This window comes from Stegodyphus dumicola, chromosome 2 (genome assembly GCF_044657685.1).
Source record: "Stegodyphus dumicola isolate Sdum_Otavi_A_Nest chromosome 2, ASM4465768v1".
In the NCBI taxonomy this organism is placed as follows: domain Eukaryota; kingdom Metazoa; phylum Arthropoda; class Arachnida; order Araneae; family Eresidae; genus Stegodyphus; species Stegodyphus dumicola.
This window is the reverse complement of record NC_140769.1, coordinates 147,234,831-147,259,211: the sequence shown is the minus strand read 5'-3', so window position 1 is coordinate 147,259,211 and position 24,381 is coordinate 147,234,831. Positions and strand designations below refer to the sequence as shown.

The window sequence follows — 24,381 nt, the reverse complement described above, 5'->3', positions numbered from 1 at the left end:
TAAACAGACATAATTTCTTGTTCAGTTACAAAGTTCCACTGTTCAAGTTCTGTAATTGGTGTGTCGAGAATACCGACTAACTTGTAAATCGAAACTTTTTCGTTTTCAATAAAATTTTTTGTTTCAATAAATTTTTTCATTTTCTCTCTGTCACTTTCTTCACTATCGAAAGCGTGCATGGGTAAACACTTTACTGGCTTTATGCGCATCAGTAAACGCTTTACGCGCATGCGAAAGTTTATGGCTTTGAGGTCCGGATTATACATCATTCCGGATAATGGACGTCCGGATTATGGACTTTTTACTGTACCCTGTAGCTGTTGAACTTGCATGGTAGTTTTTATTGGAAAATGTTTCTGTGTAGTTTTACTTGACAAAAAATACCACATATTATGAAACTATGATCCAGTTTTTTATTCTAAATATGATAACAAACAATTATATTTTACAGTACAAAAATGGCATATTTTAAATTATGGTAAGTAATTTTATTCTTTGCCTTTATTATTTCCTTCCACACAGTGTATTTATCTTTGTGGTTGACATTTTCTCCCATAATAATAAGAGCAATCTTTTAACTTTTAATATATAAATTAATAGCAATTAGCTAATATTTAATAACAAATTAATCATGATAAGTAATCATAACTATATAACAAAACAAAAAATTTTCATGATCTACCAAAAATTTTCTTGTGATAAGAGGACAGCTTATAAAGTGACTACTAAGTATTTGAAGATTTTCGCTTCAAGAACATAAAAGGAGATATGCAGCCTTTTTTTAAAAATAACCCCATTATCACAAAGCACTTTTTTTTTTTTTTTAGAACACACATAAAAAGAATTTTGAGTGAAAATCCAAGTTCTAAAGAACACTAATTATTATATTACTAATGATTATTATTATTAATTTTTAAGTTCTAAAGAAACATACACTTCTTTTTCTTTGAAATGAACTATTTTAGACTATTAGATTGAATAGCTAGACTGTAGCACCTTCTGGCAAAAAATCATGAAAATGATTTAATCTAAATCTCCAATGATATCAGACAGAAGAAAAATTACCAATCACAAAATTATGCAGCAGCATCCAATTACCAAGAATTAAGACTCTGTCTTATATGCTTTTTGTCATTCCAGACTTGAACAGAGACAAAAAAACGAGGCTTGGGGATTGCACAAATGCATGTGGCAAATTTTTAACAAATATAGAATTTATCAATGTAATAGAAATAACATTCAGTTATATTGGGAATTTAACTATATTTTATTATCAGAACAAACTATTCTATAATCGTTTTATATTCTTTAGTGTATAGCTGGAAATTATTGTTCATTAAATACATTCATACTTAGATGTTGTACTTAGATGAAAGTGTAAACTTTACAATTCACCTAGTTGTACTTTATTACACAAAGTCACTAAATAACTTGCCTAATTTTTCAGTAGGTTGCATTTCAATCACTTTACTTCAACTCAATATGTACAATTACTACAGATACACCTAATGCGTAGTCTAAGAGAGTTCATTATGAAATCAAATTATTGCACAAGGACTTTTCTTTGAACCTAAGTAATATGTAAACATTTCATAACAAAAAAAAAAAAAAAAAAAAAAAAAAAAAAAAAAAAAAAAAAAAAAAAATTAGAAATAGCTCTTCAAAGTCCTGGAGAAAATAATGTATTTTAAAGGTTAAACACTTATATATAATGTTCAGCCTTAAAAACATTATTATTATAACAATAGGTTTTTAAATTTCATACCCAAATTCTCTCACTGTGGCATTTCCTCAGAACTCTACTCATTTGAAGAGATGGCATGAAAAAACACAATATTAAATACGTAAAACAAATGCATTAAAACATTTAAAACTTAAAACCATAATATAAAATACTTAAAACTTACAAAACTGCATAAAAACGTAACAGATATTTTTAACATTTTTAAAAGCTTATGAAGTAAAACTTTTATAATATGGAACCGGTAAGGAACTTTCCAGTAGCTTTATTATTTCCAGAAACCTAAATGTATGAAGAAACAGCCAGTTAACACCTGGAGGAAAGAAAAATGATAGACATGTTACATAATTTTTTTATTCTTATTATTACATAATTTTCCTTCATTATAAGTATGTTTTTAGAAAGGAATAACTACGCCCCATATAAAAATTTAAACGGTAAAAAAAGATTTAAGGGTTTTCCTTGGATTATCGCCAAAAATTTAAACGGTTAGAATAGATTTAAGGGTGCCCCTTGGATTATCGCCAAGTTGCTGCTTCATTTATCGCCAAGTTGCTGTTTCATTTATGGAAACCTGAGTAGTTGAATGTTATGGAAACCCTATTATGATGCAATTAATTGTGGGATTGCCGTCAATTGTAATTGTGAGAAAAGATTTGGAAAGTGTGTGTTGAATTTTAGGTAAGAAGTACGTTGTTATTTTGTGGTTTACACGGTAAAATGGCTGAATGTGATACGACTAATTTAGAGTTTCTGTACGATTTGGAATGAAAGGGAAAAAAGCATTAATTGACTGGTGTGTAAATGAAGATTTACTTAATAGCCATTATTAAAAATGTCCTGTTTGTAGGAAGGAAATGCGTATGGTCAAACGTCGTTACGGAGGATATTTTTTACCCTTATTTTGTGAATTTATGAGGTAATGCCAGTATACAGATTCTACTTTAGATACTTTTTGGCTACTGTTAAGGAATTTTGTTTGACAGAAGACATGTAAATTCATAAACAAGGTAAGTGTATATTTCCTTTGTGTCGTGCTAAGAGGAATTTCCTTTTTTATGTTATTTCATTCTTTGATTTAAAATGTAGTTTATTGAGATTATATGTTTTTTGTTGGCTGCTCCTTTGATTTTTTTAAGTGACATGGACAAAGGGAGTGCACTATGCCTAGTTTGAGCAATTTTCTGATTTTTTTTTTTTTTTAAGTGAAAATAGGTCGATGTGTACATGGGAACCGAGTTTGTGCAATTCTTAGACTTGTTATTTTGGATTTGTGTAGTGGTGATTTTTGGCACAAAAGGCACGATAACAAGTCAAAGAAATGCACAAACTCTGTGTCCATGTACTGCCAAAAATCGCCAAGGGGCACCCGTAAATATATTTTTACCATTAAAACATAACATTAATGCAACATATAAAATCTGCATAATAACCAAACAACTCTTTCTCTTTCAGAAATTATAGTAAATTTCAAGCCCTGACTGATATAAATTACCAGACATTAATCTTTGATACTGATGCAAGGAAAATGGTAAGCACATTATAGAAACAGTTAAAAGCACTGGTATCTTCGTTAGAAGTTAAGGTCAAGGTGAGCATTAATATCTCATGAAGAATTTAACCTGGCATTAAATGAGATGCACTCATTACAGAGGAATGACAACCACATAGTTTTCTCTCAAGCTTGCCATTACATCTGTTGCAACAGCGTTGAGTGAAATTATTGAAAGCAATTATAAAAGCACAAGGAATTTTCTTTTTCCTCATAACATGCTTTTGTGGTGTAATTGGAAGCAATCAGATTATTACCTTCTTGATCTACTCCTCCCTAGTCACTTTTTAAGCAAAGTAAGGAATTTTCTCAGGTTTATTCTTTGTTTTTAACAGTTAAGTTAAAGATCCTTTTTTTCTTCTTCAATGGCCAGATAGCTCAGGATGAACCCTTTCCTTTTTCAGAATCGAATTCCAAGCTCTTCTATCCTTGGTCATGGACACACAATTGGTTATTTTTAAAACTCTTAAATCTGTTTCCAAACAGTCGAGCCACCCAAGTTTAGGTCTCCCTCTTTTTCGGGTGTCGAAAGACAGCTCAGGATGGGTCCTTTCTTTTCTCAAAATCGAATTCCAAGTTCTTCTATCCTTGGTCATGGACACACAATTGGTTATTTTTAAAATTCTTAAGTCTGTTTCCAAACAGTTGAGCCACCCAAGTTTAGATCTCCTTTTTTTTCGGGTGCCGAAAGACAGCTCAGGATGGGTCCTTTCTTTTCTCAGAATCGAATTCCAAGCTCTTCTATCCTTGGCCATGGACACACAATTGGTTATTTTTAAAATTCTTAGTCTATTTCCAAACAGTCGAGCCACCTAAGTTTAGGTCTCCCTTTTTTTCGTGTGCCGAATGGTCTGGGCGAGAAGAGTTACACGATTTTCATCCATTCTGCACAGGTGTTCTGCCCATTTAATTCTCTGAATCTTTATATATTTTACTATATCTAGTTCTTTAAAAGATTTATAGAGTTCAGAGTTAGTTGTTCTCCAGATATTGTTACATTTTACGCCACTAAAAATACTTCTCAAAAATTTTCTTTCACAGACAAATATGATACTTTTAGCTTTTTCTGTTATTGAAAGATCCTTTCCTATCCATCCTAATTTCAACTTACAATTTCCTACCAGAATGTTATTTTAGAATCGAGTTTAATGCAAACGAGTAGGAGTAGTATTTAAGCCAAAGTTCCACTGACTTTGATAGAGAGAGAATTGATGAATTCAAATTGCGTTTTCATGTCTCGAAAGTGCGACTTAGGTATGTATTAGATTTATATACAGCACTGTTCTAATACAGTCAAAAGTCGTTAATTCGGACACCCATAATCCGGAACTCAAAGCTAAAAACGTTCTGCGCATGCGCCGCGTTGACACATGCGCATAGGCGTTTATGCGTGCGCGTAAGACCTTTACGACTGCGCTTAAGCGTGTGCGCAAGCTCATACGTTTTCGCGTGCGCGTTTTATGTATAACGGACGGTATAAGCTAAAATTATCTAATTATCTATTTCAGTTAATGTTGATGATTGCGTTGTTCTTAATCTTCGAATTGGATCCGGCTTATTATTTTTTGCAGACTGTAAGAGCGATTTTATAAAAGTAAACTTGAACTTTCGATAATGTCAAATAGAATTTCTGATGCTGGAGCTCCCAAAGGATCTACAAAACGAAAGTATGTTTCGATGTCCATCAAACAAAAAGTGGAATTGCTGCAAAAAATGGATAAAGACATGAAGAAGGTGACAGAGAGGTTAGTGAAAACGAAAAATTTTCGATTGACAAGTTAGTCGGTATTCTCGGCACAGCAATTACGGAACTTGAACAGCGGAACTTTGTAACTGAACAAGAAATTATGTCTGTTTATAGAATTAAAGAGAAAGTATTAACACATAAAACGAAGCAACTTAAACAACTTACATTGAAAGAAATGTTTAATAAAGTAAACAAATAAATATTAAGCTTTTTTTTTTGTAAATTTTGATACCCTTTAGATCATAATTGTTCTTTATTTCATAAATTACGGTTTCATATTTTTAATTTTAGAATTTTTGCATGCCATCTTATGAGATTTAAAATGATGATCTATAATTCGGAAAAATCGATAACCCGGAATCGCCGAAGTCCCGACGAGTACGGATTAACGACTTTTGACTGTATAGGTATTTTGACACAAAATCGGACTTTTTCTAAAATGACATGCCAACTTTTTTCCATATTTCGATTCTATGACTCAAATTATGCCAAACTGAAAAGTTTTGTAAAAATCGCACGAGTAGTTTTTAAAAAATTAGCTTTCAAAATTTTAGCTCCTTAGTGTTAATTAAATTATATATGTATTTGTTAATATCTCTTTTTTTAATTAAACTTATTTGATTCTTCCTTTCACATTTCGAAATTTGGTTAATTCCAAATAAAATCTGCCCATTTTTTTGCGATTTATTTTTTAAATTTGTATTTTAAAATAATTTTTATAAATTTTTCGAAAAAGATTTTAAAATATAACTTATAAAATTTTTGCCATCTTTTTAAAGTACATGTATTTCTAGGCACACCTGCAAAAAATTACAGTTTTTATTCAAAATTTTAGATATACATGAATTTACATACTGGCGCATTTTGAAATTTCGCATATTTATTATAAGCAATAATGCCATATGTGGTGCACACATTTTGTTAAAATCATTTGGAAGTATGAACGATGACTTTTTTTCGCTCGTCTGTAATGGGGGGGGGGGAAAGAAAAGGAAAAAAAAAAAAAAAAAGAAAGCAAAATAGGTTGCTATAAATTAAGAAGTTTGCCGAGTGAATTATTCTTGATGCAAAGTAAGAAAAACGTGCCAAGTTAAATTTTTGAATTTCTCCATAAATTTTGCACTAAATTTTACAAAATTTAGTATTTAGGAATAATTTGAGTCGTAGAATCGAAATATGGAAAAAATTAGCATGTCATTTCAGAAAAAGTGGGATTTTGTGTCAAAATACGTACATTAGAACAATTAAATCTAATAAATATCCTAAGTCACACTTTCGAGACATGAAAAACACAAATTGAATTTCGTCAATCGGCTCAGTAGAATGGGAGGCATATACCTGTCCCCTTTTTTTTGGAGGAGGGAGGGAGCAGTGTACCACAGGCAACAGCTAAACTAATGTCTCCATTCCTTGCCTGCTGCTGTAGATTGTGATAACATATGATATGAATCTGTTTGAGCTGTCGTCTAAAAGAACTTTTTTATAAACGGTGAAAGAGCTATGTAGAAATTCCAATAGAACTTTATAGATAATCTTCTACAGTAGCAACTTGGTGGAAACCAAGTTATGGTATAAGGTGGGTTAGTTGGGAATATGTGAAAAAATTAACAGTAATGGCAAAAACAACAAAATAAAATACTGATAAAAAATGCTCAGAAAGTTAAAATTTGTTAATGAATAAAAGGGAAAAAATCGCAAAGAATTTCAATGTGATGATCATCACTGGCTAAAAATGATAACTAGCCCTGCCCACACCTTTTACATCACTCATTTCTTTTACTCATAATATGTAGCCATCCTTTTTCCTCCTTTATGGTGGCACATCATGTAAAAAGCATACAATAATAATATCTTTAACATTCAGAGAATCATCAAATTAGTTATGCAGCTGTTTCTTGACAATTATGTAAAATTCAAATTTGTTTCAGCGCAGAGTTTTGTTTTACCAGTTCATGTTTTTCAGAGTTATTAATTATAAGGTTTGTTTAAATAAAAATGAATACTTAGTTAAACAGTATATTTTTGCAAAGAACTAAAACTACCAAGAATAATAGCTTTGATTTGTCTGTGCCAAGCAATTACAAAGAACAGGATTCTCAGGAACAGAATGAAGTTAGTATTTTGGTAAGGAATAGTACTACTCTGTCTGTTTATTGACGCGATCCAACAGGCTAAAAAGCACCTAATCCAGTGGGCCAGCTGTTCCCTCGATGGTGAAAAGAAAAGTACTACTCCGCCCAACTGGTATAATGGTTAGTATTACTGACTGCTGTGCCGAAGGGCACGGGTTCGAAGGCAGGAGAAGGCATGGATGTTTGTAAATGTATGGCGGCGCTTTAAATATGCAGTGAGCCGAAAGTTCTCTCTTGTGGTTTGGTGGAAGAGGAGAGAAGTGGGAGACCCTTGGACCCGTCCCTGCCTGGGGTGCTCTCCATTGAAATTGGAGGCATAACTGAGCCAAATCAAAGTGTCACCTGGTAAGTGATGGAGGCTGTTCCCAATGACAGGCGTAATCTTGCACTTCTCGTCATTAGGAATTTTGTGGGCTTGGGCTGACTACATCAGACAAGTGAGCATAAGCAACAACAACACAATTAGTAGTATGAAAATTCTGAAGAGCAGTTTTTAAAAGAAGAGAAAGTATTCTAATGACTGTTTAGTATGCGTTTTCAATATGTTGGTTAATTTTATCAAATGGAAGTAAAAAATCTTCGTTACTGCAGCATCATTTAGAAACCAAACAGTAAAATTACAAACAGACACTAATGAACCTTTTTCAACATCTGCATAAAGTAAAATCATATCTATCATCAGCTACCATAGATGATGAAGGTGTGACTGAAGTGTTCATCAGAATAAGTTATCCTACGATTAAAAGTGGCTGAGAATTTTATCCTGTTCAGTACATGTTTCAAGAAGACATTAAAAAAAATAACAGCAATCTTGTCTGGAACAATAAACTTTCTTGGAGAATAAAGGACGTGTGTTATGATTTTTGAAAACTAAATAAGAATAAAAAATAGTATATAAATATTATTTAAAACACAATAACATGCCGAACAAATACTAATTCAGAAGTCAAACAACAAAAATCAGCGTTATATTTTCAATTTTTCACAGGACTAGTTTCAATGGTTTTTACCGAACCACCATCGAAACTAGTCCTGTGAAAATTTGAAAATATAACGCTGATTTTTGTTGTTTGACTTCTGAATTAGACTATTATTTACTGTACATTGTTAATCAGAGCTCTACGCATCGAACCTTTCGAGACAGAGTTTTAATTTTTGTTTTCAATTTAGTATTGTACAAAGTCATATTCAGTTATATTTATAAGTTAATTCATTTTAAAATAATAACAGGTTTATGATTTAACTGTTTTACAACACTATTTCAAGAATGCTCAGGGTTTTAGTATAGGCCTAGATCATATCAAGAGTCAAATTTTTCATTTCCATCATTTCTGTTTTAGAGAAATCCATATTTGAAATAATTATGGTGCATTTATGACATTATGTTTTGGCTTAAAATATGTGCTATCAGTGTATTTATTTAAAATAAATAAAGTAATAATCAGTCTTTGTTTTAGTACACCTTTTTCTGTCCTTGTACATTGAAGTCTACTAATTATATGGCATTAAAATAATACAGTAGTAAAATATACTGTAAGGAAGCTATGGTTCTGAAAGGGAAAATTAGGAGTACTCTGTATTCATATACTAATTCATATATACATTCACATTGTTATTGATTTTGTATTTAGTTGGCTATTTTTAGTAGAATTGTAATTAAAATTGTTTTATTTCCCCATGTAATGCAGCGCGAGACGAATTGTAAGAGAAAGCTATGCCGGAAAAGTAGAAACACAAGAGCACGTGCATTTAACATTTAATAAAAGTTTATCTTCGTAACTGATATTTAATTGAATAAATGTAATTGACAACTGCAGCTGTAATTCTGTGCTTTTTGCTTTCCAGAAATTGCTAGAACTCTCTCATGCAGCCGATTTAAAAATCTGTAAAATCCAGAGAGAGAACATCTCAGCTCAGTTGTTTACTAAGTTATTGTTTAGATAACTGTTGTTTGTTGATTGAGTGAATTCGCAGTGAAATCAGATTAACTTTCTCTGTGCTTTGGATTGCGTTCTGTTTAATGTTGTTTAAATTATAACTACTGTTTATATTGCATGATATTGTACGAATATCTTTGAGGAATATTCCAGCTTTTTTTTAATGTTTCTTGTGATTAGAATAAATTTTATTAACTTTTAATCAGACATGTGCATTCAATCCATTATGAACCCATACGCATGCAACAATATATACGAGGGCAATCCCAAAAAGAAGGTCTCCTATTTTTTGGGGACGTAGAGAAAGTTTTAATACGGTTGTTGGCAACACTGTTGTGAGTGGAGCCTTCTCCGCTACCACATAAGCACGCAGGCACTTCGCTCGGATGCTCAGTCTTGGCTTGGCAGCCATTCGAAATGGAGCTCCCGATAAACGTTACCGCCAAGTGCGAAGTGCGCGCAGTTATTCGATTTTGAACGCAAAAGGCGTTAAACCGGTTGAAATCACCGCCTATTGACGGAAGTGTATGGACAGTCGTGCATGGATGTCAAAAGCGTTCGCAAGTGGTGTAGAGAGTTTACAGCCGGTTGTACTGAAATTCATGACGAAGAAAGGAGCGGGAGGCCATCAATTGCCGACGAGACAATCGCAAAAGTTGAGGAATCCTCAACTTTCGCGATTGTTGAGTTCGTAAAATGTGTAAAGATTGGAGGATCATCTGGATGCTCCTGAAGCTCCTCAACACTTCCTGAAGGGCATGGCGGCAAGCTGGTATGACATGGGCATTGTAAAACTGCCACAGCGTCTACAAAAATGCATCGACCGAAATGGCGATTATGTTGAAAAATAAAGCATTCTTCAATTTTTAAAGTGATGTAGCAATTATAGAAAATAAACGGTTCTTTGTATATCTAAAAATATAGGAGACCTTTTTTTTTGGGATTGCCCTCATATTCTTATATTGAATACTCAAGGGGTAAGCAAGAGAGAAAAAATAGAGCATCGCCACTCCATAGAAAAAGTTCTTAAAAAATTCTGCAGAAATTTTATAAAGCTTTCACTCAACAGAATTCTGCAGAAATGCTGCTTTGCAAAATATATAGAAATTTTATAAAACCTTTATAGAATGGTACCTGCAAAGTTTTAAAACTGTAATCAAACCAAATACAGTCAAAAGTCGTTAATTCGGACACCCATAATTCGGAATGATCTATAATCCGGACCTCAAAACTAAAAACTTTCTGCACATGAGCCGCGTTGACACATGCACATAGGCGTTTACGCGTACGCGTAAGACCTTTTACGACTGCGCATATGAGTGCGCGCAAGTGCAGAATACGTTTTCGCGTGCGTGTTTTATGTATAATGGACGTATCAGCTAAAATTATCTAATTATCTATTTCAGTTAATGTTAATGATTGCGATGTTCCTTAATTTTCGAATTGGATCCGGCTTATTATTTTTTGCAGACTGTAAGAGCAATCTTATAAAAGTAAGCTTAAACTTTCGATTATATCAAATAGAATTTCCGATATATATTTGTTAATATGTAAAGGATCTACAGCGAAAGTATGTTTTGAAATCCGAAATCTGTTTATCAATTTCACGCTGCTCGCCGGGGGGAACGCCGCGGCGAGCGCATAATGAATTGGAAGTTGATCTGTCAGCACTATCCTTATCTTCAGAGCAGATGTTTTTATTTTATTTGGCTTATAATTCCTTACCAAATGTAGTATTTCATCTCGATATGCTCCGTCTTTAATATGATTTAAAACAAGTTCCTCGTCATTATAATTCGCTTCCGATAGCGAAGAAAAGTGACAGAGGTTATTGAAAACGAAAAAATTTCGATTGACAAATTAGTCGGTGTTCTTGACACGGCAATTATAGGACTTGAACAGCGGAACTTTGTAACTGAACAAGAAATTATGTCTGTTTAATAGAATTAAAGAGAAAGTATTATCACATGAAACGAAGCAAAACTTAAACAACTTACATTGAAAGAAATGTTTAATAAAGTAAACAAATAAATATTAAGCTTTTTCTTTTTGCAAATTTTGATACCCTTTAGATCATAATTGTTCTTTATTTCATAAATTACGGTTTCATATTTTTAATTTTAGAATTTCTGCATGCCATCTAACGAGATTTAAACTGATGATCTATAATCCGGAAACATCGATAATCCGGAATCGCCGAAGTCCCGACGAGTCCGGATTAACGACTTTTGACTGTATTCAGCTTTTCAGCTTTGGTTGTACCACGTGGTATATAGTAGAGCAAAAATAAACATTTCTTATTTGTAAGTGTTGAATTATTTTTAAACATTAATTATTCCCTTTTCCTTAAGTTCAATGTTTTTAGCATTTTGAGAGAAAAAAATTAAATCTTGCAAAAGTGTACAATCAATTTACATCATAAAGTTTATAAAAAGATTAAATTTGTGCTGTTATTTTTAAAATTTTAATTCCTGAAATTATTGTGTATGTACCCCTGATAAGAGAAACAGTGTCTTAAAGTTAATTAAATATCATTTAAAATGTATTTATTTCTGTTAATTCACATCTATCTTTTGATTCCTTTTAAAAGATTTTGTTGAATTTATAATACTTTTACAAACATACAACATACAAAAGCTTCTACAGGATCTTTTATAGCATTTGCAAATCTAATCAGGTGTTACATGTTTTCCTTGGGTGAGTTTTTACTGCTAGAATACTTGAACTTTTTCAAACAGACACACAAACTATACTTTAAATTTATTCTCCTCACTACGTATAAGGGCTAAACTAAAAATAATACAACATAAAAGTACGAGTCCTTTAACTTATTTCTTTAAATTGCTTCTAATTACAACAGCTGGTTTTTTACAGACTACAAGATTCACCAATGCCTGCTAACAATGTCTCAAACACTTAAACTTACCAAATAAAGTTTATTTTGTGTTGATGCGAGAAAGTGGTTACTCACTAAGAAACCTCTTATATACATTGGCAGTGTGCTGTTCCTCTCACTGTATGGTAGCACCGCTTACTACTGAAATCTATATAAACTCTAGAATGAGCAAGCCTTGTGGTGAAATGAGGCAAAAGGAAAGCTGTAAATTAAATAAAGCTTTGTTAGAAAAACACAAGCATAATGCCACAAGGAAACTTGCTTAGAGTTCTTTAGAATTATGGCCTGACTTTCTGTACACTGGATCTGATATTTTCAGTAGAATTCTATTAGTTGATCACATACACATTTTACAAGATTCTATACATGGGACTAAGAAATTGCAAGAATTTTTATAGCCATCTCTACATAAATAAATGTACATAATCTCTGTAAAATGTCTCTACATGTCTGTAAAATGTCTTTGTATATAATTATTAGTGTCTCTATAGAGTTAAATTATAACTCTACAGAACCTGCATTTGAAATTTTATAGAATTCTGTACAAGATCTTTGACTTAGTTTATATGAAACTGGGCCACAATTCAAAAGGATTCTAAAGAAGCCTTTTTTTATTAAAGGATTATTATTCTTCCATTAGCCTTTTTTATTAACAGAAATTTGGAAAACATTTTTCCAAAGGAGGGCATATATATTAGTCCCTTCACATGCCATTCTGAATTTATCTGGCTCGCATGTTAATGCTCTTAAAAGTGACAGGCCTCGGTTTGCTTTCAAAGTAATGGAGCTCGTATGTGCCATGGCTTATATATTGTGCTAGCATACTAGAGCAGTGGTCTCAATTTGCAGCCATTGAAGCAATTTTACGCAGCCCCTAAAGACATCTGAATAATGTATTTGATGCAAATATTTCAAGATGTTGGAGCAAACATTTGAAGATTATGTAGCAAAGATTTCAAGATTTTAGTTATTTAAAATTTGAGTTTATATTATTTTCACTTCCGTTAAAAACGAGCATGTATAACATGCCAGTAAATTTACATAAAAAGAGTTAATTTATTTACAGTGTGATATAAATCTTATTCAAAGATTTGAAGATACATATTTGACTAAATTTTAATCATACTTGCCCAAAAATAAGTAAGCTCAGTTCGTAATTTTTGCACCAATAATCATTTTGTTTGGAAATACACAGTTTTTTTTTCAAAGGTGAAAATTAATAAGAATAGAACCCAATTGACTGATAAGCATTTACAATCTGTAATGAAGATAGTTTCTAGTAATTTCTCTTGAAGACTACAAACTTTACCAGAACCCAAATAACATCAAGTTTCAAACTATAGTAGAAATATAGAAGTTTATAATTATTTATATACAGATATAGGTACTTTTATTTACGCATCAAAGAAAAATTTAATAAATAAGAGAGAATACCTTGTTACTATTTATTCTCAAGTTTTGTCCCACTTAGCTAAACTTGGTTAGAAAATTTTCATACATTTTTGGCCGTAAATTACAATAAACTGTTTAATGATTAATTAAATACACAATTGTTTGAAAGAAATGTTTGCTAAAAACTTAGCTGTCACTACATATGAATTATGAAATGTTAACAACAAAAATGTCTTACAGGTACCAAACTTCAGATTTTGGATAGAAAATAAATATAAATCTGAATTTTTTCTTTTGCGATATTACTATTGTTGTTTATGTGTGTATTGATAAATATGTAGTAAGAAAAATCTAAAATTTATTTAATTTTCAGTTTGGTAAAAAATTCTGGTGTATTATAAGGTATTTCTCCCGCCTTCATGGTGTAATGGCCAGCACACTCGGCGCATATTCGAGAAGATCGTGGTTCGAGCCCCAGTGAGGACATAGCTCATTTTCAAATGCTTCAGAATGTCCTAATGTCTTTACTATGGCGCCCAAACTAAAAAAAGGTGGTGGATGCTGATTCTCCACTACCAGGATTTGGCAACTGGGTCTCCTAATTTCCAGTCGCCCTTTAAAAGAGGAAGTATATAAGGTATTTCTCCTACCTTTGTGGTGTAATGGCCAGCACACTTGCCGCATATTCGAGAGGTATGTAGTTCGAGTCCCGGCGAGGGCATTGCTGATTTTTCATGTCTCCTGCTTCAGAATAACCCAATGTCTCTACAGCATCAACAGTTTTCAGATCATGCATTTGCCATGCATTCATTTTGATTTTGTGATCGCTATACTAGAGGAAGAATAATACAGCAGTAGCATGCCAAATGCAGGAAATAAGAGTCCCAACCTATTTCAGAATAAAACTCAACTAACTAGGTCCTAGATGATGGAGTCAGGGTTTTACACGACTCGACTGTTTCCATATTCATAGTTGGCCCCATCAACAGCAACACTTCACTCATTAACAGCTTGTTGCTGCATATTTAAATATAGAAAAGACTTCTTTTAAAACACTTAAAAAAATATTTTAAATAAAATTACTTTTATCATATACCTGATATAGATCATGACTTATTTGATGATAAACTTAAAAAAAAAAAAAAAAAAAAAAAAAATCAATCCTAGTCATCATTAGAAATGTTGTTATTATAAGTGACTGTAGGACATTTTCCAGTGGAACTGTGGCATTCACTTGTTCTTGAATTTCTTTTATGGTGCTGGACACTTTTGACAGCAAAACGGAATTTTGACCTAAATAATAATAAAAGCAATTTAAAATGCTATCAATAAACAACATATTCCTTTGTTGAATCATACCACATAAACAGAAATAAAATATTTTAAGAGAAAAGAGTAATAAACATTTACCATGTATTAAAATTATAATGTCTATCTATACATATTCATTTCTTTTCAAATTCCCTCTTCAACACATTTTCATTCTTTTTCAGAAATTTCATTTCAGTTCAAAATTTTTCAACTCTTTTTCGGTTTTAACAAACTCTATCATTTAGGAACGATTTTCAATATTATAGTTAGTTACAAGAAATTATGCAAAAACTGCCTGAAAATGCATAACAAAAACATCAATGAAATAATATATAAACACTTTAAATGATGAAACTATTAGCTTAACACACTGAGTGCAAAACAAATTCAAATGACAGTGCACAAGTCATATAACGATAATAAAACACGCAGAGTTGCTGAGTGCTTGGTTAGTTGAATATTTGTATCTTTTTATTTTATATATTTTCAGCACAATCCATATCAGTTAAATGTCGATCAATTTTATCAATGTACATTATAACATTTCCTTTGTCAAAACCCAAGCATGTATACACAAAAGAAAAAAAGGGGGGGGGGAGGGGGTGGCACAGAGAGAAACAGAAATTTTATAAATATCTTTTCTATGCTGAAAATACTTCTGGTTTCTTTCCTATGTTGGAAATATTTATAAAAATCCATAATAATATAATTACATCATATCAAGTTCTGCCATTCTGATGCTTATAAGATCTTTAACTACAAATGGCATATCAAATATCTACTTCTAATAATGTTACCAATCAATTTGAATAATATTTTTTAAATTGTAAGTATAGTTACTTAAAAAATACCAATTTAAAAAGCAATAAAATACACCTTAATAATTTGTACATCTGTATAATTTATAACACATTCTGCTCATAATTTCTGTGAAAATTTTCAAAATTACCATAACTAATAAAAGTAACATTAACCCTATGCACGTGTGGTACTTAGCAACTGCATTAAAAACGGTGATATAATAAACAACAAATACTAATATCTATGACAACACATAAAAGAATACCTAAAAGCTTAAAGCTACCAGCTTTTTCAAATAATAAAACAAGTGCCCAAATTAAGTTTTTGAAACATAAATATCAACTTACATTTTACATTTTATGTGATTTTTTGAGACATGCAAGTATCTTTGCACATGGAACATACCCATTGCATGGAAAAAGAACTGAATGCATTACAAAGTATTAGCTAATCAATACTTTTTAAATTGCTTATTCCATGTCTAGTTATAAATCTGGCTTCAGCAATTTCATAGTTTATCATTCTCATGGCAAAAGTTTACAACTGGGTGTCCCTTGTTTTTCTGGCAATTCTTTTTTGATGCCAAGATCGGCGCCAGGAAGGCACAATTTCAAAATGGTCACTACACAAAAACAAAATAAAAAGTCAAAGAACTTCACAAACTTGATGTCCATGTACACATTGACCTATTTTAACTTTAAAAAACATCAGAGAATTGCACAAACTAGGCATTGCGCACTGCCTTAACTTTGTCTACGTACACATCGATCTATATTCACTAAAAAAAGGGGGGGGAGAGGGGAAGCTAAAACAAAGTTAAAACTATCATGGTAACCAGAAATGGGGTTTCATCACCAAAACGGAACAAAATTTGTCGCTGATTGAAGGGGCACCCAATTCTACACTAGAGCCATTTTCATGATTAAAACCAACGAACACACTCATACATATCTCTTTATCTATGAAACTGACCAAGTTATTTAAGTACAGATGCATAGAAGCATCACACAGTTTGGCTAATAAAGATTTTATATAGGTGCCTGCAGCTTGGAATTTGAAAAGATGCCAAATGATGCATTCAGGATGATATTTTTTCCTTAATACTTTCATATACAAGTTTAGTAATACATAGAATAAGTATATATATATGTGATGATAACATTTAGTATGTAAAATGTAGTAAATTGACGAGAGATGAATGCTTGAGTAGGGAATTATTTTGCAGTCTTGAGTGGAATGACGATTAGAGGATCACTGAAAATATCAATTATGTAGCAGAAGATGCTGGGAACTTTTGAAGAATCACAAAATCACTTGATATTCCAGATATATTTTTATTACTTGTTGCACTTCACAGTGGGGGCTAAACTGCACCCCACAATTTTGATGATGGCGCATTACATTTTTAACAAAAGCAGCCAAGCAAGAGAAGTCCTTCAGCCAGCACGCATAGGCAGGGAAAGAGAGAGAGGGTTGTAGGATTGCAATGATATTTATAGTAAAAATTTTCTTAATCTGATTGGCTAAAACTTATAGGAATGCAGAAGTTTCAAGATGACTTAATGTGGAATACGTTTTCAGATATGACAGTTTAGAGAAAGTTATTACTAGAGATACAGTACCCAAATTAAAAATGAGAAATTAAGAGGCATTTTAAATTATAATTTTGATTTGCATTTTTTTATCTTACACATATATACAAGTTTTATAAAAGATATAAATATAGAATAAAGTTTTTAAAAAAATACATATAAAAACTGCGATATCTAGCACAAGCACAATCTCAAAGATTGTTCAAAAGTGTAGTTACGATCCCTACTGAGAAATAGCAAAGCCTTTTCACTATCTAGATTGACACAAATTTTAAAAAACATTTTGCATGCTTTAAAAATCTATCAACAGTTATTTTGAATCAGTTATGTTAAAAAAGCAGCTCAGTGTTAGACAGCCAAACATCACAATAACCAATATTTGACACTGAGGCTTAAAACATATATGCTTAATTTTTCTGTCATGGCTAAAAATAAAAATGCAATACTAAATTAAAATTAATTCTTTCAACATTGTTTGTGCATTTGAAACAATGTTTGCTTTTAACATTGTTTGTGCATTTGCAATACTAAATTAATTCTTTTAACATTATTTTTATTTAACATTATTATTTTTGCTGAGGTGTAGTAGCCGAAACCAATGGTTGTGATACAGGATTGAAATGAACCTCAAACTCAAGTTCTAGCACTAACATGAATTTTAATAAGATAAAAACATTAAGAGTTGCATATCTTGACAGTATAGGACTTGGATATATTTAGTCCTGTAATTTCAGAATTTTGTTAACAGGGAAAATGCTCTATCACATTAAAACGTGAGGAGAAATATTTCTACCGGGCCAACATGTCCATAGCTCTAGCAGGAAAGAAGTCCCATCTCTTCTCAGGAAACCACCTTTTATATCTCACGGTGTCATTACTTGCACTGAACTCCCGAAGGGCGAAAATACATTCACTCGTACAACAAAGGTGTCCATCTCCTGACCCTGATGAAAAGATTTTGTCCATTATCTCTTTGTCCATAAGAGGTACCTTCTCTCTTTGGCCATTGGAGGTACCTTCAAGGCTATAACTGCAATCATTAACAAAGGCATCCTATTACACAGGATTTCACCCCTGATCTCAATTTTGCAATCTGAAATCATTCATCCTAGACAAATATCCTCTATGCGCCCTTATCACAGTGAATTTGTTGTTGTTGTCTTGTCCATATTACATGGAACAATGATTGCCAGAGCCTACTCCGAAGAAAAGTTGGACTTTTATTTTCCACCCCCAGTTTTGAGGCAGAGCACCCACCCCTCTCCCCTTCCAGCAACCCACATGAGAGAACTTTCGGCTCACTACATATTTAGAGTGCCGCCATGCGCACCGACACTATACACTTACAGACATCCATGTTTTCTCCGGGATTCGAACCCAAGCCCTTCGGTAGCAGGCTTCCCCAACCACTAGACCATCTGTGCATTTGAAAGACTTAAATGTATTTATGCAATCACCAGTTACAGGAAAGTTAAAATATTTCATTAAACGAGTGCACAGTATAATCCATAATAGCCTTAACAGCTTGTTGTGTATTACATGAAATAACTTATTTTCCACTCACAAAATAAAAAGTGGTCGACACTTTAATAAGCTGACTATTTCTTGACTTGTGTTTGCACTGTATCTTCCAACACTTATTCATCCAGTTAAGAGATTCTAATAAAAACAGATGCTATGAAAAATTGTGTCTCTCATCAAATAATGAGAAGCTAAATACCAGAATGAAAGAGGAGTTTGACTGCAATTATATAACCTTTCCTCATCAATCAGGTTAGAGGCATATGTAAACTGCTGACTAGAATTATTTTCTGTTTCTCACAGGATGATGTCTGGTCAAGCAAATATTGCCTGCAAATTCTACAAGTGTTATTTGAACATATTTATTTTAACAAACTGAAGTTCATATTTAACTTTTTATTTATTGTATTATGTTTTATACTGCTTAATATGGTATTTTTAAACAGTACCCTGTACCCTGTTTTCTTGTGCAAACAGTATGTGGTACTCATGTTCTGTAGCGGATTCGGTGAGACGAAATGGCATCGGCACAATTCAAGCTCAAGATAACATTGTTTTTTAATGTTATAAGCATCCACAAAAACAATATTGATTATGGTAAATGAAAAACTGGCCTCTTTACCAGGGTTCAAATCCATAGTGGGGATAGGTACCAAAGGATTCAACACACTCTGAATTATGACAGCTTCAATTAACTCTTTCATGGCATGGTTAACCATTTTGCCGTCCTCGCCTGTCTGCAAACATTTCTCCTCAGCGGCCCTCTGTTTTTTGCAGCGTTAATGTTGTTTTCTCTGTACATACATAACTTTCATAGTGGATGAATGTAAATGAATATTAAGTAAAATTATAAGGAAATAAAGCATAATGGAAAAGTAATAATATCTCTGCTTATTTTATATTAATTTGATAACATCTGATCCAAGCGGTCCACTCCTCCCATTTTGTTGTAATCTTTTACAATTATTGGTTTTTTTACAGTTCTTTTCCATGTTTCAACAACAATCATTGAGTTATTATGGACTGTACTCAAATCTTTCTCGTCTTTCCAATTCACAACCTCATTTTTTCTTTTTATCTGCTGAGTAGACGTTGAAGCCATCTCTCACTCTCTTGTATCTTATGTAAAATGGTGCGAATATTCATAAAACCCGGTGGAAATTCAATTAGAAATAGAATGCCTGATTAGTGCTGCCCTCTAGGAGGTTATGGCTGCTCTGCAGAAGTTTCAGTTGAACGTGCTAGATACGTAATGGACGATGAAGAGGTTAATGTAATAATAGTTATAAACTTGGCATTTGTATACAACGTTTCCACAACTAGTTAAATTTTTACCACATTTTTAATCCATTCAATAATTTAATTTTTGTAAAAGGTCAAAGGATTAACTGAAAATGACTAAAAGAGATATAAATCAACTGCTGGGCCCATCTGAATAGTGTCAGATGAAATGCTAGTAGTGCTATCGCACTGCAGAATTATTGATGAATAGGGTGCAAGATTATAAGACTTTTATTGTAAAAGGTATTTTACAGATAACAGTCAAAGGTATCTTTCAGGAATATTTCAACATAAGACCAACAATATTACAAGATGCCTGAATAATATCCTGATGTATAATGAAAAAATAACAATAAAAATATCCCACACTTCAATGGAAAGAAGTTAATTAGTATTTACTTGCATATTCCCCCCCCCCATGCCACAAGATTCTAATCTTTTTTTTAATTATTATTATTATTGTTATTTTAACTATTCGCATAAATTTTTCAAATTTTCCCTTCTTCAAAGAAAAATTTATGCGAATAAGCAAGTTAATTAAGCAAACTTCATAAAGCAAGTTCCTCTAAATCTTAAAATGGGTTTGTCCACATAATGGTCATTCTACTAAATACTTGCTCGTAGATTATGGGTGCATGAGTTCTGATTGATGAAGTAATAATAATAATAAAAAGCTTCAAAATGAAAGAGGGATATCTAATTCTCATAGATGATGGATTCTGAGGGATGTTGCTTGTGGCAAAACAAGACTTAATGGTGCTGAAGGGAATGCTGACTTGCAAGCAGTAGCAAACATCAGTTAAGGCAGCTCTAAACAGTTTGAGGTTTGCAGAGCAGCAAACAAAAAAAAAGAGTGAGCTAGATTAGAAGATATCTTATTACATACTATAATGCTAATATTACTATGTATTCTTATTAGAATGTACATTTCTTTTAAAGAAATGGTATTGTGATAGCTACCGGTAGTCACGTAATTTTCCCCTCAATTTTTTGTAAAATTCATAAAAAGAAGGAGAAAAATCTGTAAGTAAATACAGTATTTGGGCACTGCTATAAATATACTTCATGTAAATCATGAAATTCATTTACACTGATTTTAGGGAGTTCTTGATACTTAACATATATGATCCTATAATTGCTACAGGATGGACTCATCTTCGGAAGGATCATGAAAGACAGTGCTCAAAGAGCACATGATTATGAACATTCAAGACAAGATGTGAATCCAGCTTGCTAGCAAGACCAACAATTCCACACCACTTTAATCACATATAAGCCCCTTTTCATTTATGCCTGAAAACTAAAATTTGTCATAAATTGAGAAGTCTTAATCTTCAATACCTACACAGGAAACATTCAATTGCAAGAGATTTATATTTTGATCCTTTGATAAGGTGTAATTAAAATAAGATGATGAAATTTTGTTGAAAATGTTGCAAGTTATAATCGATGTTTATGAGCTATGAAATGGATTGTTTTACAAATTTGCACATTAATGCAACCACCTTGGCACAAATTGCAGTTCTTTATAGAAGGAAAAGGATGATGAATTATAATTGTGAAAACTTATTTATTTATATACACATTTTATGCTTGGATTATGTATTTATGAAGAAAATCAACCTACTCTCATGCAGCTTTCCTTCCTTTATTTTGGTGGAAATTTGAGCATCACTTTAAGATCAGATTCAAGGTATTAATTAGCAATTCTGCTCCAAAATATTATATTTTTGCAGAAATTTTGCCTCAGTTTCTTCCATGGAAGGCAAATTCTAGAAGCACATACTTTAAAACTGAGTTTAAGGCAAAAGATATCACAGTTTATCTACATAAAAAAAGCTGGAGTTTAGAATACAACGAAAAGAATACATATCGAAATGATAACATTTGCTAGTTAAAATTCAAGAGCTGTTATGTGCATGCTTGCAAAGGATTAGCAGCTTCTACATCAATTACAGCTAATGAATAAGTAACATCTTTTATTTCAAGTTATGGTTTCAAAAGCAAAATACATCTACAATACAAATGAATACAATTCTTCATCTGGAATCGAATCTTAGTTTAAGGCACATCTTCCAGGTAAGTCTGTCTGCGATGTATCAAGAAAATGTTTCATAGGAATCTCAGCATAAAATAATAAGAATTAGTATCTAATTATTCTAATGATCAAAGCTACTGAAGTATAGATATTAACTAAAATTTACTATTTCAGTTTTAAAAATTACAATTTTTAAATAATGCTAAGATTTAGGGAAGGCGGAGGAAAAAAACTTACTTTCTCGTCCATTTACTAGGAGACAACAGATCATTAATTTCACCATTTTGATCAGCAGAAACAACAAAATAATTAATATTAGCACTTTCAACAGGCTTTTCATGACATATATTGTAAACTGCAGGTAGAGCACCAGGATTTTGATGGCTGCCAATCTATGCAACAAAATATATCTATTGTTAAAATTTTGGTAATGTCTCTTTAAATAATTGTAGTCTGAAAGTAAAATCATTTAACCATGACTTAATCTCATGAACAAAAATGATTGAACCTTGAAATACTACGAAAATACTTGATAACCTTGAAATACTACAGATATTGAAAACAGAACTAGATATGAATTTCAAGCATTCATAATTTATGTAATGCAGTATGTTTTAGCAAACAGTGTATGCCAACAAAGATGACTTCTAAAATATCATTCATCAATAAAAATAATTGTTAATACCAATAAAATAATAGCATTATATGTGCAAAAGCTCAAAGTTTTACTAACACTTTCAATTTCATATTTTTCATATCTTGCACTGGACACAGACAGCACAACAAAGCTTTATGTTTGATCTTTTCCACCTTTTTATTCACAAGTTTTAATTTATTTTTATTTATTCACAATTACATACAAATCAATTTTATTGAATTTAATCTTTTAAAGAATTGCTTTTTTGATGATAAGATATAGTTTGAGATAAGCATTTATATTAAATAGCATTTAAATAATTTTTAAACATTCTTAATTATTTAAATGATTTACACTTACAGAGACAAGTTTTAATTACATTAAAAACCCTTGACAAGGTTAGCAGATTTGTATCTATAAGTCGAAGAAATTTTATTCACTTAAATGTATACACAGGGACATGGTAAAACAAAATGTCAAAATAACCAGTGGTACAGTCTGCTTATCATAAGAAATGCTCTCGCTTGTTAGTAGCTGTTTGTCCCCGTAAAAATGAGCCTTGACACATTTTCTGTAGGGTTGTGTTGAAGACAAATAATAAACTCTTTTCCCCTCAGCAAAGTCACCAAAAACAAAATAACAATAAAGCAACCCTTGGTTCGTCCCTATTTGAAATATACTACTTGTTGCTATAGCAACCGCCATTTGCCAGACACTGTGGCAGGTGCTCTTCTTCTCGTAGACAGATAGTACCATCACATTATTCGCCCAACCTTGACGAGAATCACCAGGCAAAGCACAATATCACCAATATAAGCAACATAGAAGTTTACAAAATATATTTACTGTAAAGGCCCTTATTTTTGTGAGGCTTTAATTTTCACGAGCCCATCGTAATCACGAAAATTTAAGCCTTGCGAAATACTTTTTTCCCCCCCCCCTCAAATGATAATAAAAAATCAGAAATTTTTCACTTACCCAAAATTTAATGATTTATTGCACAGTTACAAGCTTTTTCTTGACAACTTTTTTCTTATAAATATTTTTTGAATACTATACAACTATATTTCTCGAATATAAAACAATAAAATTAATACAAGGGAGCTCATTCACTTGGAATACTATTTATACCTGCTTCTTTGAAGCCATTCAAAATTATCTCAGGTTTGGCTTCAATACCGTTAAATATGTGCACAAGCCAAGAAGCGTGAATCGGTTTTAGTCGTAATATTCGCAAGTCCACAAATTCTTTTTCCTCTAGAAATTGAAGCTCATTAGAATACCACTCAATAAACTCATTCTTGAGCAAACGCTTGAACTTGCCATTTAGACGGGAATGGGGGGGGGAAGGGGGGAACTTTTCGGAGAAAAGGAAGTTTCTTAAAATGATTTATGCAAAAGATGTACTTTTGCTATTTTTCAACTTTCTCAACTTAAGTACTTTTTTTTTTCAACTTTCGGTTCTGTTCAAATAAAATTTGCGAAATCACCGATATATTCATTTTCGTGAAAATTACGGCCCATGAAAATAAGGGCCTTTACGGTATGCATACCACTATTGGTTGTGCTCACATTACACGAGAGCATAACACAATTTGAAGCTGAAGAGTCATGTTTCTGTTTGTTATGATTAATGTATGGAGCTTTTTCTTTTGTAATGAATTGTAATACCACTGTAGAGACAGCTTGCTTAAGAAAATGTTACATTTTTTCAGAAATATGTTGTTTTAAATAGTAGTAGAGAGTGTACGCACATTCCACAAAGTCAGTTTGTACACTTCTTTAACATTTCTTAAGTAAAGA

At 32.0% G+C, this 24,381-nt stretch overlaps 1 protein-coding gene across 5 annotated transcripts in view; it reads right to left on the bottom strand.

Moving 5' to 3' along the window:
- Nucleotides 1–390: 390 nt before the first annotated feature.
- The window catches only part of LOC118186686 (uncharacterized), a 71,564-nt gene continuing 47,573 nt past the window's right edge, over nt 391–24,381 (bottom strand). Inside the window, exons 6-8 of one of the 5 annotated variants that reach the window (XR_004757814.2) lie at nt 22,179–22,333; nt 14,494–14,690; nt 391–12,207 (exon numbers count right to left, since the gene is read on the bottom strand). Coding sequence is in view for 2 of the 5 variants with exons in the window: in XM_035356811.2 (XP_035212702.1) it covers nt 14,561–14,690; nt 22,179–22,333 (285 nt within the window). In the remaining 3 variants the exon portion in view is untranslated. Of the gene's footprint in view, nt 14,691–21,584; nt 21,729–22,178; nt 22,334–24,381 lie in introns of those variants that run through there. The other 4 variants (XR_004757812.2, XR_004757815.2, XM_035356811.2 and 1 more) reach the window with 4 other exon arrangements.